At 51.2% G+C, this 14,618-nt stretch overlaps 2 protein-coding genes across 7 annotated transcripts; both read left to right on the forward strand.

Annotated features, from left to right (window-relative positions):
- Positions 1 to 33: 33 nt before the first annotated feature.
- On the forward strand, positions 34 to 6,277 carry tfr1b (transferrin receptor 1b). Its single transcript, XM_061265494.1, has 19 exons — positions 34 to 150; positions 1,142 to 1,181; positions 1,386 to 1,596; positions 1,691 to 1,913; positions 1,997 to 2,134; positions 2,208 to 2,292; positions 2,363 to 2,491; positions 2,571 to 2,666; positions 2,752 to 2,891; positions 2,963 to 3,084; positions 3,179 to 3,298; positions 3,406 to 3,491; positions 3,562 to 3,625; positions 3,693 to 3,760; positions 3,831 to 3,898; positions 3,971 to 4,061; positions 4,149 to 4,376; positions 4,610 to 4,759; positions 4,824 to 6,277. Exons 2-19 carry the CDS (start codon positions 1,149 to 1,151, stop codon positions 5,034 to 5,036), a joined length of 2,265 nt encoding a protein of 754 aa, XP_061121478.1. The 5' UTR covers positions 34 to 150; positions 1,142 to 1,148; the 3' UTR covers positions 5,037 to 6,277.
- A 111-nt stretch (positions 6,278 to 6,388) lies between these two features.
- Positions 6,389 to 14,345, forward strand: tnk2a (tyrosine kinase, non-receptor, 2a). 6 transcript variants are annotated; one of them, XM_061266131.1, is made up of 23 exons: positions 6,389 to 6,675; positions 6,764 to 6,874; positions 7,569 to 7,654; positions 7,726 to 7,839; positions 8,141 to 8,303; positions 8,378 to 8,448; positions 8,551 to 8,763; positions 8,881 to 9,030; positions 9,106 to 9,201; positions 9,322 to 9,503; positions 9,720 to 9,846; positions 9,911 to 10,057; positions 10,130 to 10,224; positions 10,287 to 10,481; positions 10,656 to 10,747; positions 10,818 to 10,862; positions 10,931 to 11,139; positions 11,993 to 12,199; positions 12,503 to 13,044; positions 13,347 to 13,485; positions 13,561 to 13,656; positions 13,837 to 13,964; positions 14,141 to 14,345. In XM_061266131.1, the coding sequence occupies exons 4-23, from the start codon at positions 7,726 to 7,728 to the stop codon at positions 14,145 to 14,147; spliced, it is 3,018 nt and encodes a 1,005-aa protein (XP_061122115.1). In that variant the 5' UTR covers positions 6,389 to 6,675; positions 6,764 to 6,874; positions 7,569 to 7,654; the 3' UTR covers positions 14,148 to 14,345. The 6 variants fall into 6 exon arrangements, with proteins under 6 accessions (XP_061122115.1, XP_061122116.1, XP_061122111.1 ...); XM_061266132.1 differs by having other exon boundaries at positions 7,572 to 7,654; XM_061266127.1 differs by lacking the exon at positions 7,569 to 7,654 and having other exon boundaries at positions 7,687 to 7,839.
- Positions 14,346 to 14,618: the final 273 nt, after the last annotated feature.

Raw genomic sequence — 14,618 nt, forward strand, 5'->3', positions numbered from 1 at the left:
GCGACGTAAGATGGCCGCTGGTGGCTTCGCCCCTCTTGACGTCTATTTATGACGTATACGGAAATGCTCTCACGGTGTTATAGGACAGGACAGAAGGACACATTTCGTCAATCATCTATCGGCAGCGGCGGAGCGGGAGCAATCCTCAAGGTGAGATGAAATGACCTGAAATGAGTGTAATTATAATTGGAATAAATCCATGTATTTTTCGACCGTACGCGGTCGCACCGCTTCCAGCCTTCGCGCCATTGAGACCGTCTTGCAATGTCACGTAAACGACGTCTCGCCGGCCAAAAAAGAAAAAAAAGAACCTCTCCCCAGCCATGTACGTGCAGTCAGAATTAAACAGAATCCATTTTTACGTTATCTTAATTGTCGCAATTAAAAGAATGGGTGAGATTTTCAAGATCCGGTTTCATTTTCATTCGTTTTATTGCTCGGAAACATTAATGCCTGAGTTCTAACAAACATGCGAAGAAAATAGTTGACATATCTGTTGGATTATACTCGTCGCGTTTGCCACATCGTGGCTATTTATTGAATTTCTCGCCCCTTTTAGACGTTTGTATTAATGTACTTCCGTGGAATATTCTACAGCGCATGGCTGCTTTTAAATTGCACGTGCAAGGCCTCAATAATGAATGTTCCTCCAGCTGTACTTCGACATTAACGTTCGCTTAATGTCGTAAACTAACTTGTTCCTCTTTTGCTACTAAACGAACTTGTTTCCACTTTACATGGAAATGCTCAAATTGTGGTGAGCACGAGCTCAATGTAATGTCATAGTGCCGACCAAAATTTCATTGCACGCCTCTTCCTGGAAAGAGTTACGACTGAAAGGTGAAAATTAGTCCGTATCCTTGTGGGGCGGTCTGAGAAACCAGTTTTGATTCTTTCCACTGGCTGTGGTCAGGTTGCTTTGCAACTAGCAGTTATGAAGCAGCACGTAAAAGGAAGTGTTTGGCAGTTAATAGTTAAGATCGAAAAAAACCCTGGCAAGATGAGGAATGTGTGAGGGCAACTTGAACTTTTTGCTTTTCACCTTGAAGTCAAGTGGCTGAGAATGAACCGACTGCACACATTTGTGTGGCGAACAATTTTGCTGAATGTGTCAAACTTATTGCCAAAACATCTCTTTCAGAATCAAAATGGATCGAGTCAAGTCTACGTTTGACAGCATGGTGAGTATGCAACCCAAGTGAGAGTCTTTGAAAATAAGGCTCTTTGTTGTTTTTTCCAATTGCAAAATCAAAGAAATGAATGGTTTGAATCCAAGTAGTACATGGAAACACCACTTAAAGTCAAATGTGAGCTTGCTCTCAAGGCCAGAAAGAAACTTTTTTTCTCCAGTCAGGCCCCAAACTTATCTCTCCTTCGTCCCTCAGATAAAAAGTGTCCGGTACAGCCGCTTCCCCATGCAGCGTGACGAGGAGACCAACCAGGACATGGTGTTCAAGCTGTCAGAGGACGACGACAATGCGGAGGTCGGGCCGGCCAACGGCTCACCAAGATTCCGGCCAGTCTCTGACGGTGCCTTGAACGGCTGGCGCCTCCTTATCATCCTAGCCCTGAGCTTCCTGCTTGTCTTCACTGTGGGTGGGTAGATTAGCGCAAGGGTGTTTTGTCTGTTTTTTTTTGTTTTGTTTTATTAGACTATGTGAAAATAAGTGTGAGTTGGACATTTTGCCAGGCTGCTTGGTGGGTCACTTCACTGGGAAGAAGCTCGACGCAAAGTCCGCCAGCTGCCCATCTGAGTCGGTGCAGGCGGGAGTCGCGAAGGAGCAAGGGACAGGGGAAGGCGACAACGACGGAAGTGAGGACGTGCCGCAGGAAGAGGTCCCGCTAAGCTGGAACGATGTCAGCCAGCTTCTCGACGACAAATTCACCCGCTCCGCTTTCGATGAGCGTTTCAAGTAAACGAATGAAACGCCACGTGTGACAAAGATAAAGTTGCCGTTGTTTAAAGAACAAATGATGGAACGCAATCTCTCCTCAGGACCTTTGACGTGCCATCCCGGTCGGCAGGCAGCGAGGGCGACATCAATCTGGCCGCGGCCATCTCAGACGAATTTAAAGCGCTGGACCTGGAGACCTGGGCGGACGTCCACTACGTTCAGCTGCAGAAACCCGACAGGTGCTTCACCCGTACCCTCGCCTCGTTGGTCTCCCACGTGGTCTTGGGCTAATGAGCGCGTTTGTCCCAACAGCCAGCGCCCCAACACCGTCACTTTCGGCGGCGAGGTCTTCAAACCCAATGGTTATTTGGCCTACAGCGCCATCGGGAAAGTGGAGGTGAGCGGCGACAGCCATTCGCCGATAATTAGCCAATGACGGCAACGCTCAAGATGAGTTGGTGTTTCAGGGCAAGCTGGTGTACGCCACCTACGGCCGTCGTGAGGATTTTGATGCCGTCCGGGCGGCCGGCGTGCAGGTGAATGGCAGTGTGTTGCTCCTCAGAGCGGGAGCAGGACAGCTCACCTTTGCCGAGCAGGTAAAGGCCGACACTTTCAAAAGGCGAGAGATTATTGGTGAGATGCACTTTATTTATTTATTTTGTGCCGATTGTTCAGGTTGCCAAAGCCGAGGCCCAGGGAGCCTTGGCCGTTCTCATCTACCCCGACCCGGAAGATTTTGATAACATGGCCGACTTTGAACTCTACGGCCACGTAGGTGGCACCGTTGCACAATCAGTGTGCCGCTTTCACCAGGAAGCTCGCGCCTCACTTTGTGTCTGCTTTTGGCCTCCGTCAGGTACACCTGGGTTCGGGCGACCCCTACACGCCGGGCTTCCCGTCCTTCAACCACACCCAGTTCCCGCCCACCCGCTCGTCGGCCCTCCCCAGCATCCCGGCTCAGACCATTACCTTCCCCATGGCTAATACAATCCTAAAGTAAGCCCGCCCGCTTGCTGGCCGCTTAGGGCCGGGCCAAATCCGTATGCTGAGCCTGTGCCTCTGTGCAGGTCGATTGGCGGCCCAAACAAAATGGGTGGCGTGGAGAAGATCAGCGTGGAGGTCAACAACGTGCTGGTCAACACCAAGATCCACAACGTATTTGCAGTCCTCAAAGGATTCATCGATCCCGGTATGGTACAAGTAAATTGGCGCGTGGCCACTCTGTTGCCATCTGGGTCCGGGCGCTCGGAGTGAGTCCCAACTTGTGCGTTTGTGTGCCGCAGACCAGTACGTGGTCCTGGGGGCGCAAAGGGACGCGTGGGGTCCGGGCTACGCCGGAGCTACTGTCGGCTGCTCCGTTCTCATGGAGATGGCCAAGGCCTTCAAAGACTTGGTGGAAAGAGGTAAGACACAAGAACATCTCCATGCCTGATTGGATTTTTGGGGGCTGCTTTCTGCTCCACGTGGACAAATGTTCTTATTTGCGTCACGTTTGGATGGCTCTGTCCAGACGGTGTCCGGCCCAGGAGGAGCCTGGTATTTGCCAGCTGGGGCGCCGGAGAGTACGGGAGCGTCGGCGCCACGGAATTTTTAGAGGTGAGTGCTGCTTATGGTTTAGCCAAATCCACACTTTTTTTGTTTTTCTCAAAAAAAAATCTGTTTTCAGGGTTACCTGTCGTCCATCGACCGAAAGCTTGTCACCTACATCAGTCTGGATGGCGTGGTCATGGGTAGGTCCAAAGTGCGCAATCAGCGAGCCTCAACATTGTTAAGCACGAGTGCGTGTGGTGTCGCCAGGTCGCGGTGGCTTTGTCGCCTCAGCAAGTCCGCTGCTTCGCAAATTGTTAGAGGACACCATCAAAGAGGTAACGGCACTCAATTGGTTTTTTTGGTGCGCAGATTTTCCCCCACAATCGACAAAGCTTTTGCTTGCAGGTGAAGAGCCCGCTGGATCGGGGCACTGTGTACAATATGGTGGGACAGACGAAATGGGAGGCTAACGTGTGAGTTGTGCCGCCGTGAGCCCGTGACATCATTGCGAGCGCTGTCCTAAGAGTCCGGGCGTGTATTTGCAGACTGAGGCCTATGTCCGTGGACGACCCGGCCTACCCCTTCTTGGCCTTCGCTGGCGTTCCCTCAATTTCCTTCCACTTCATCACTCCCAATGTGAGTCCTCTGGGTCGCGTCTCCACCTTTTGGGTGATGTATCTGTGGACCTGAGCAATTTTTTCTTCTTCTTCTTCTCGCCACAAGATGGAGACCTACCCTTATGACGGCAGCTGCCTGGACAACGCGGACCACCTCAACTACAACACGGCCCAGAAGACTGGCGCGCTAGCGGTGCTGGCTGCGCAGTTGGCCGGCCGCATGGCTCTCCGCTTGGTCCACGACCACATGCTCAGCTTGGACATGAGCGGGTACCGCAAGGTCCTTCCCAAGGCCTATAGCCTGCTCTACACGCATGTGCGCAACCTCGTCAAGGTGAGCCTTGGTGCCAGTTGGGAAGATCTAAAGCTGCTTGGAAATGCTCTCCCAAGCTTGTCTGATTATCTCGAGGCTACGCTCTTGTTTGGTGAGACGAGTCGCTTTGAATAGATTGGCTGACTCTTTAGAAGTTTGTAAACCCATGCGAGGGGCCCCCTTGGATCTGTGCTCGCATGATTTGAGCGTTTCCCGTCAAGCGTGCCGTATGTTTACAAAGGAGTCTTGTGCAGAGCGGTGAGCTGGAAGGCGTGGACCCCAAATGGCTGAGCAACGCCTACGGATCCTTCACGCGAGCGATGGCCAACCTAAACAGAATCATCACTAACACCGACCCAAAGGAAGAACGCGGCTGTCGGCGCATCAACGAGAAGCTCATGAGTGTAAGGTGTCCTTTTTAATGGTGTAAGGTGCCCAAAAACCGAGCTTCTTATCTCCGGCCCTCAGGTGGAGCGCAACCTCCTCTCGCCGTATGTGTCCCCTGTGGAGAGCCCTTTCCGCCACCTCGTGCTAGGCAGAGGCAAGCACACCTTGGCAGCCCTGGCCGAGAACACTGATCCCCAGGACCTCCGCGTTCAGCTGGCCTTGGCCACCTGGAACCTGAAGATGTGCGCCCATGCCGTGGTCAGCGACATCTGGGAAAACGACAATCAAGTTTAGAACCTGTGCACGTGGACCCCATCCCCCCCCCTTCCCAAAGTGTGAGTGAAAATGGCAGAAAGTGAAAACGCTTATTTAGGCACTTAATTGGCTGGCAATCACAGCTCCGTCCCTTCCAGGTATTATTTCTATTAGACACTTCACATCAATTGAGGGCACTGCCGCTCCTCTTGTAAGAACGAAGGAAATGCTGTTTTGGTGGGGGTGGGGGGGCTCCTGGTCCCATCCTAATACTTGAAAACCTTGCATGCTACTGACACCCCCCTCCCTCGCCACATCTTAACCACCCAAACACTGAGGACCTTATTTAATTTTTTTTTTTTTTTTTTTGTATGAAGTTATCGGAAGCAGTGCCTTCCATAATTATGACGGTTATACTGTCTCATCTGACAGCAGTATCTGCTAAGCAAACTTAAAACTCATCTGTTGGCGCAGAAACGGAAGCAGCTAAAGCTTTCACAAATATAATTACGCCCCCCTCCACAAAAAAAATCATGGTGTACAAAAGCCTCCAAAAAAAAAAGTAAATGAAGCAAAGCGAACCAAAGTGCTCATTGAAGGCAATTTGCTACAAATTTTGGCTGTTGATGTCCACTTAAGGATCAGTTGGTGCGAGCGATCGGGGGCAGTGAGTCCCAGAATTAATGAAATCCATTATCGGGGGCAGTGACTCCCATAATTAATGAAACCCATTATCGGGGGCAGCGTCTCCCATAATGACATCGAGTGATGGTAGTTTTTATCTACCAGTGCATGTGTTTATTTTGTCTTTTGTTTTTTTACACTTGTATTTATCGGGAGCAGTGCCTCTCATATTTCACTCCAAGGGTGGAACAACTTATCGGGGACAGTGTTTCCCAGAGTTTTATACGTATTTATTATTTTTGCTTTGTGTTAGCTCCTTAGGGCTTGTTTTCTCCCTCACAGAATTTTCTTCTTTGTCGCTAGGGAGAAAAGTGTCTTCTATGCTCGTTGCAAAGATGCCTTTTTTTTTTTTCTGTGTTAAAATTGGAAATCAAATTATTGTTGTAACAAATGAATGTCCAAGTCAGGTTTCTTTTCTGTGATGAGGCAATTTTGAGAGGGGAAAAAAAACATCAAGTCACCTTAAGGGTAATTTGTTAGATTTAGTGTGGGTACTGAATTGATTGTCGGATTTGGGATTTCTGTCACTTTTGAAAAAATATTTCTGCTTTGGTGTTTTGGCAAAGATTGGAATAAACTCCTAGCTGTGCATCCAATTTTTCTTTGTATTCGTATTTTTCTTTTCTTTTTCAGTAAAACGTCATCTCCGGGAAACCTTTTCGTATTTCTATTTTTGCTCAGTCGTTTTGCCACTTCCGGGATACTGAGCGACGCGGATGAATCTCAATGTGGTGCTCAGACTCTGCGAGCTTTGCGAAGGGCGGCGATGCACGACTCTTGCCACGGCGGAAGAACACGACAACGGTCCCGTTAAGTCTCTACTCATTTGCCGATATACCAACACGTCCTGCTCGAGATAAACCGTGCGAGAAGACAAACCACGGCGTCGAGTGGTCTTCAAGCCCACCCCCACTGGTCGGTTTGCTCCGTTTTAGTCCACGAATCAGCAAAATGAGAAAAATAATGACAAACGCAACGTGATCATCGCGATGTGGTAAGTTCCTATGTTCTATTTCAAAACACGAAAATTATATAGATGTCATTCATAAGTCTTTGTTATTTTCCGGACTTAATTCCTTCAGTTTTTCTAGTTGCAATTGGAGGCTGGCGTCTCACCTGCTTCCACGTTGACCTGCAAAGACTCCTATTCCAGTTTTGATCCAGTTCGAATGCATCAACAGCCCGTGTGCAAGGTAAAACCGGACTAAGTTAATATGGGCTTTTCTACGGAACGCATGCACAAACAGTTTTGTGGTACCCGACTTTGGACGCTTTAGAACCCTGGACTGGATTAAACGATTAAACAATTAGCGGTCGTCTACTGTGTAAACAGACTGGTCACAAAATCCCTGCAGTTTTAGAAAACGCTGGAAACTAGCTCGTAATAATTATAATAATAATAGTAATTACGCGTCGGTGTCACCACAGTAGTGTAAGTCTCTAAAAAAATAATTTTATCCTGATTTGACTTCTTATACTAATTATACATCAAATTATTAAGAATCGCTAGATTCTGGACTGCAATTTGAATATGTTTTTTAAAAATAAATTAATTGATGAGCAACATGCTCAATGTAGCCCGAGCTGCTATATTTGGAACGTTGGCCTGTTCCGAACCTCGTTTGAGGCCGCAAACGCGTTCATGCAGATGGGAGCCTGCGGCCAGTGGTTGCCATGGTAACCGTGGGAGTGGAGGGGGGTGCTTAATGTGTGCATAGAAAGAGAGCTACTACATGTAACACATTTAATCTCATCGTGTATAACATCCACTTGGCTGTGCCTCCCTTAAGTGCATGCGGGGAAGTATCCATCTCTTCGTCCGTTTGTCTGCATCTTTATTTGCTGCCTCCTCCTCCTCCTCCTCGATAGCTCTGCTGAATTATTTAGCAGGGTGGCCGAGAGGGAAGCGATGGAGGTGGCGGCGGGACGTCGTGACTCGGCAGCGGCGGCCAGCGTTTGGATAGGAGGACGCAGTGAGACAGAGGGAACGCCAATTTGTCTTTAGGTGGATGCCGGCATCTTGACACTAGAAGTCTTGCGGCAGATGGGGGACGGCTACATGTACCGGAGACTCCCCTACGCCAGGGGAGGAGAGGCGGCCGATGAGGAGGACTCTGAGGGGAGAGCCGGGATCCCGGAGAATGCCGGAAAACAAATGGTAAACGTTGGGGGAGGCTGCGCTACAATCACTTTTCATCGGTTGGGGGGGCTTTGTCCATTTGCTCCAAATCCAAACTGGCATTTTGTAGCTTGCAGTCAAGCTCCTTGGTCTTCCGGTAGCAAACATGAAGCTCTGTCTTAGCGAGTATTGGGATCTGACCCTAATTGTGTTCAATGAAATTCTGTCAGGATCTGAGAGCAATGTAAACATAGACGCTCCAGTTTTAAATGGAACTCTGATGGGATCGGATCCAGATTCCACAGCAGTGTAAATGCAACTTGTGTGTTTTTTGGTGCAGATGCAGGGAGAGGAGGGCACGGAGTGGCTTCTGGAGCTTCTGACGGATGTGCAGCTGCAGCAGTACTTCCTGCGCATTCGCGACGAACTCAACGTGACGCGGCTGTCGCACTTTGACTATGTCAAGAACGAAGACCTGGAGAAGATCGGCATGGGCCGACCCGGTCGGGTTCTCGACGCCCACCTGCTGCGTCCCCGGGTGCTTGTTTTGATGGAGATGTGCATCGTCTGTCTGCAGGTCAGAGGAGGCTGTGGGAGGCCGTCAAGAGGAGGCGAGCTCTGTACAAACGCAAATCCTGGATGAGCAAGGTGAGGTGCAATCAGGTCAACATGACACGCTACAAGCTGGAATGTCAAATCCATTGCGATCGGTTTCAGATATCACGTTCTCTCCTTTCCTTGCGCCCGCAGGTGTTTCCCGTCAAGCGTCCTGACGCCGAGCCACAGCCGGCCCCTTCGCTCGGGGCGACGGCATCCGGTGGCTCCTCGCCCGCTGCCGGGGAGTCGGCAGCCTCGCTCACCTGCCTGATCCGAGAGGCGGAGCTGCAGCTGTTAGAGCGTCTCGGCGACGGCACCTTTGGGGTGGTGCGCCGCGGCGAATGGAGCGCCCCCGACGGTCGAGCGGTTAGACACAAAAACGTCATGACGTTTTGTATTTTTCAGCCTGTCTGCTCCGCTTACAACATACGTTGACAAAGAACAACCAAAATCATTCAGCGATATTAATTTGTGCTCGAGCAGCTGTCCGTGGCGGTGAAGTGTCTGAAGGCCGGCGTCCTGGAGTCAGACGGGCTGGACGACTTCATCAGAGAGGTGAACGCCATGCACTCCCTCAGCCACCAGAACCTCATCCGCCTCTACGGGATCGTCCTGACGCAGCCCATGAAGATGGTGAGCTACATACTACTCGCGGATATACACATGCGGGGGGGCAGGGTAAATTTTGAGTGGTTCGGCTGTGGTCAGGTGACGGAGCTGGCTCCTTTGGGTTCCCTGTTGGACCGGCTGAGGAAGCGTCAGGGTCACATTCTCATCTCGTCGCTCTGTAACTACGCCGTGCAGGTAAACACACTCCGCAAAACAAAGATCAGAATCAAGTAAAAAGTTTAGTCAGGGATTTTATATTATGGATTTAGTTATTTTGCAATACTCACTTGTCCGGTTTTGGCTGCGGCGGTGCAGGTGGCGTGCGGCATGGCCTACCTGGAGCGGCGCCGCTTCCTCCACCGCGACCTGGCGGCCCGCAACGTGCTGCTGTCCACCAACGAGACGGTGAAGATCGGCGATTTTGGCCTGATGAGGGCGCTCCCGTCCCACTCCGACCACTACGTCATGGAGGAGGGCCACAAAGTTCCTTTCCCATGGTGCAAATCTTTTTTTGTCACTCATCGGACGATGCAGATTACCGCGAGCACTTCATCGATTTTTCAAAATTTTGCACATTTTGAAATATCTGCTGAAACAGAGCATGTCCTATGGCGCTGACATTAGCGAGCGTGCTAACTGCTCTTTTACTAAATTGCTCAAAGACAACCCGAGCAAGCATTTCAAACAAATTGCCCGCCGTTGATTCATTGCAGGTGCGCTCCGGAGTCGTTGAAGACTCGCACCTTCTCGCACGCGTCCGACACCTGGATGTTCGGGGTCACCCTGTGGGAGATGTTCACCCACGGGCAGGAGCCGTGGCCGGGCCTGAACGGAAGTCAGGTATTCTTCTCGTGGCAAGGAGTCACTGCTGGGTGACAACTTGAAACATGTCTGGCCTTGGCAGATCCTCCACAAGGTGGACGTAGAGGCAGAGCGGCTGTGCAAGCCGGACGACTGTCCGCAGGACATCTACAACGTCATGCTGCAGTGCTGGAGCCCCAAACCCGAGGAGCGGCCCACCTTTGCCGCCCTCAGGGACTTCCTGATGGAGGTATCGCCACAAGCTCCCGTGCATTTAGGCTGGTTTTCCCGCAGCGCCGACGGAAACGTTTTGCTTGTTCAGAGCACGCCCGCCGAAATGAGGGCCCTGCAGGACTCTGCCGAGGACAACAAGCTCCACATTCAGCTGAATGATGTCATCACCATAATCGAGGGAAGGTCAGTCAGTTGAGCTGCCCAGTTCAAGTTTTGGTTGTAACTCCGTGCGTTTGTCCTTCTAGGGCTGAGCACTACTGGTGGCGCGGTCAGAACCGGCGGACGCTACGAGTGGGCCCGTTCCCTCGCCACGTGGTGACAGCGCTGACTGGCCTGTCGGCAGAAGACATCAGCAAACCGCTAAAGCACTCCTTCATCCACACGGGGCACGGAGACACGGACCCGCACAGGAGCTGGGGCCACGCTGACCGCATCGACAGGTTTGTTGCACTCGGCGACTGGCACCCAGTCCGTGGTACCCATTATTGGACAAGCCTCCATTTTCTCCACTAGAGTGCAGCCTCGCACCATCGGCGTCAGTTCAACCATTGACCTCACGTTGTTTTCGGGACAGTTGTCACTTTGGTATTCACCCAATACATTTCTCTCTTCAGTCTCTATTTGGGGAACCCCATGAAGCCCCCCGACGTCCTCGGAATGGACCCCTGCATCTCGAGACCGACCAAACTCCCGAACCGGACCAAGAGTAACTTCAACGTGCATTTGTTGTCAACATTTTTTCGCGAACCAATTGTCACATCTTGCCAAATTGACAGAGCAAGCCCCGCCTCGTCCTCCTCAGCCTGCGGTCCTGCTCAAGAGTAAGAGTCCCTCTGCCTCCGTGCTAAGATGGCCGCCATGCGTGACTCTCACTCCGCGTGTCTGGCAGAGCCTTTTTACGACTCAGTGATGGAGGACTACGACGACGACGAGCTAGGCGCCCGGCCCGGCCCCGAGAGGCGGAGTCTGTCGCTGGGCCTGAAGCTGCGGCGACCCAACTCTGGCGAGGTGTCGCTCATCGACTTCACCGACGACAGCTTCAGCTCCGCGACCACGCCCTCACCGCTCACTGAGACCTTGGACCAGGACACGCTTAAGGTGCGCTTTTGTCCAGTTGCCGCACATTTTGAATTAAGCCAAAACGGTGCATTTCTTGAAATGGCATCGTTTGTTGAATGGAATTATCAAAAACGGTAGCGCTTACTTAGCGTTGGCCGTGTACAAAAGCATTAGCAGCCTCTTCCACCAGTGTGTCGGATTCACCAAGTTTGTCATGACAGAAAATCAATCCAATTCTTGACCCGCCCACGCTTTAAGGCAAGTGGACACTTTCCACCCCCCCGTCCTGGGAATCTTGTCAGGGGCCTTCTCCTCGAATGCACACAATGTGACAAGATGGCAGTCATTGGTGTGACGCTGCTTGACGCTTTGATGCGCCACTTTGTCGCTTTCTCCTTGCTCCAGTCTTACATCAGCAGCAAAAAACAGTATAACACGCATGTCCCTAGGGGGTGGGACTGTCCATATCGCTGGGGTGCTTGAGTGTCCTTGACACTTGACTGAGGACTATTGGAGGCCCCGGAGAAAGTGCACAGTCATCCATGATAAGGGACTAATGGATTTCCAGTGTATTCAATTTCCAGCACAGAAGACACGTCATCCCCGCTTTATGTACTCAATCACCTCACACCAAATACAGTTAAGCCTCACAATTGATGCGGGTTAGGGACCGAGCCTCGATGCCAATAACAAAAATGTTTGAAGAGCACACATATGTATTTCAAAGTTGAAAGTAGCAGTTGACTGAAGGTGTCTATTTACCATAACATCTATGCTAATATCTCTTAGCATGTCTCACATGATATGTTAGCGTTAAGCTCGCAGACTTTAGTGGGATACACTTTTTAAGTCGGGTTGAAATAATACAACGGAGTTGTGAACGGTCTCTTAGGACACCCCGTCCATCCTGGACTGGCCCCTCCCGCAGCCGGCCTACGATGAGGTAGCACCAGATCTGCGGGACCAATCCGAGGACCAGGAGGTGCACTCCATCAACCAGGTGGTGGTGGAGGAGCCCCCAGCCACTCCCGCCGGCACCGTCGCGTTGGCCCGGAACGAGTCGCAGTCGGCCGACCTTTTCCAGGAACTCCAGCGAGAGGTGCCGCGGGCATTTATTTGACATTTAACCGTTACTCCCATGTGTGCGCCTCAAACATTGTAGCTGTGCCGATGTCAATGTTTTGAAACATCCTAAGGCAAGGATATGGCTTTGAGTCCTCGTAGCTCCATTGTGGTCAATTGAAGCACACGAAAGGTGCATTCTGTAATACCTTATCTGGAGTTGTGCAATTTCGTACAGTGGAAAATCGAGATCAGAGAGCGTAAACTAATACAAGTCCTTGAAGCTTAAGACAGGAGGTGTCAAGCTGTGCTCAGGATTTTCTTTTTGTGCTTGACCAAGGTGATGGTGAAGCTCCAGGTTCCCATGACGACGGGCCGCTCCCTCCCCTCCTCGCCGCTCCCCCTGCCGTTGGCGCCTCAGCGGCAGATCGGCCCGCCGCTACTTTCCGAGGAGCGGCCCATTCTCCCGCCCCGCAGCCCGGCATCTCTGCTACGCCCCTCGGTGGGGGCGGCCCACCCACGTCGCGCCTCCATCTCGCTGGAGTTGGAAAACACCCCCCCCCAGCTGCCGCCGCGGGAGCGAACCCTCTCCCAACCGAGCTCTCGTTCGTCTTCGCCGCTCACCCTCGCACCGCCGCTGCCGTCACAGTCGCCTGGGGCGCTTCCGCCGCCCCCGCTCTCAGTGTCCCCTCGCCGGGCCTCGGGCCTCCTTGGTCCTCTCCTGTCCTCTTCCTCGCCTCCTAGAGTAACATCTTTGTACTCGTCTGGCTCCTCTTTGGACCCCCTGACTTCACGCGAAGTTCGCGGAACTTCTGCTGCCGTCGACGGTTCGCAGAGCTCCGCCCGTGCCCCGTTGCCGGAGCGACCGGCTCTACTGGAGAGGTAGGATGTGAAACAGGAGCGATGACGAAATGACTCAATTCACTAATTCTATTTTGACGTTAGTTGTTGAACTGAAAATGCATTTAGATGACCTTTAGAAATGCATCCGAACCTTTACGGGCATGATCTGTTGTTAAGATGGTAGCACATTTACTAGAAGTGTGAGCCTTGCCCTGAAACATCGTCCCAAAGTGAGCAAGTGAAAGGTTGGCCTGTGGACACGACAAAAAGGAACGCTGTTAAGTGAAAAATAGAATTATCTGTAGAATGAGCCAAATGTAATGATTTGACTTGTCGATCAGATACGGCGCTGCAAACATGGCTGCGGTCAAACCCATGATTCAGCATCCTGCCAGAGCCAAGCCCAACTCCTCCTACAACAACAACAACAACGGCCGACTGCCGGCTGACCCCGCGCGACATGAGCTGAGCGTCGCGCAGGTGAGAAACCAACCAACCGAGCGACGGAATCAGTGTGCTTTTCTGACTGATTGATTTGAAATGGATCCCCATCAGATCCAGGAAGCTGTCCATGGCGTCACATTGGACGAGTGTCAGGCTGCCCTGCAAGCTCACCACGGGGAAGTCCGGCAAGCCATCAACCATTTGAAGGTGCTGCTTCATCCGTAGCACCTTTTGTGTAGTCAAAAGTATTGAGACACGCTTGAAAGTTTTTGGCGAAGAACAATATAGCGAGGAAAGACGATGCAGGCAGAAAGTTGTCTTGCTCAAAAAAAAAACGAAACGCTTTTGAGGTATCCAAACGCATGATGCCATTTCTAATTGACCAAGGTGGAGCAGCTGTTTGGCGTTGGCCTGCGCTCCCGACGCGAGTGCGAGGCGCTCCTGCGGCGCTGCATGTGGAACCTGGAAGAGGCCAGCTCGCTCATGCTGGACACGTACGGACCACACAGCAACAGGTCTTTGTTCAGAGACTTTTAAAAACTGCTCACAAACACGATGCTCTTTCGGCATCATAATTTAATGATGTGTAGGCTATTCAATTTTCCAGAAGACATTCACATAAGACTGGTGCTCTTCTGGGATCTGTCGTAGAGCCGCTCGGTTTGTTGTCAAATCTTTGTTTCTCTGGCAGGAAGTGACAGCGGGAGATGACCACGATGCTTCACCCACTCAAGGACCAGCGAATGTTCATCTTGTTGTACTGTTGCTAACTGCTTGCACCAACTGTCGCCGCATTGTTCCACAGCGGGACTGCTTATTTATTTTCATTCTCTTCACATGACTCTTACAACTGTTCCATTCAACCAAGATTGAAATAAAAGTGATGTGAAAGAATGCGTCTGTCACAGATACCGAGGAAGTCTTGCAGAATGAAAGCGGCGAGACTGTCCAAATGATAGACTTGACTGACATGATCAAGCAAATTGACTTAATCCCATGCTTGCAATTAGAAACTGAGAGGGAACAAAATGATTGGTCACAGCTAACCGGCCAGACTGTCCTCAACTTGACCTTCTGTTGTGGCTATTTCCACTACTTCCGCGTGCATTGCGCAATTTTCTATTTGCCTATTTTCAAACTTTCGACAGCTGGCATACAAACAGCAAACT

Source organism: Syngnathus typhle, linkage group LG19, assembly GCF_033458585.1.
Source record: "Syngnathus typhle isolate RoL2023-S1 ecotype Sweden linkage group LG19, RoL_Styp_1.0, whole genome shotgun sequence".
NCBI classification, from domain to species: domain Eukaryota; kingdom Metazoa; phylum Chordata; class Actinopteri; order Syngnathiformes; family Syngnathidae; genus Syngnathus; species Syngnathus typhle.

Coding starts and splice junctions, on each gene's coding strand:
- tfr1b (XM_061265494.1), top strand. CDS start 1,149: ATGGATCGAGTCAAGTCTACGTTTGACAGCATG. Junction 1,182..1,385: donor AGTCTACGTTTGACAGCATG/GTGAGTATGCAA, acceptor TTCGTCCCTCAG/ATAAAAAGTGTCCGGTACAG. Junction 4,760..4,823: donor TCAACGAGAAGCTCATGAGT/GTAAGGTGTCCT, acceptor TCCGGCCCTCAG/GTGGAGCGCAACCTCCTCTC.
- tnk2a (XM_061266127.1), top strand. CDS start 6,851: ATGCATCAACAGCCCGTGTGCAAG. Junction 9,847..9,910: donor CGGGCCTGAACGGAAGTCAG/GTATTCTTCTCG, acceptor TGGCCTTGGCAG/ATCCTCCACAAGGTGGACGT. Junction 10,748..10,817: donor ACTCCCGAACCGGACCAAGA/GTAACTTCAACG, acceptor CCAAATTGACAG/AGCAAGCCCCGCCTCGTCCT.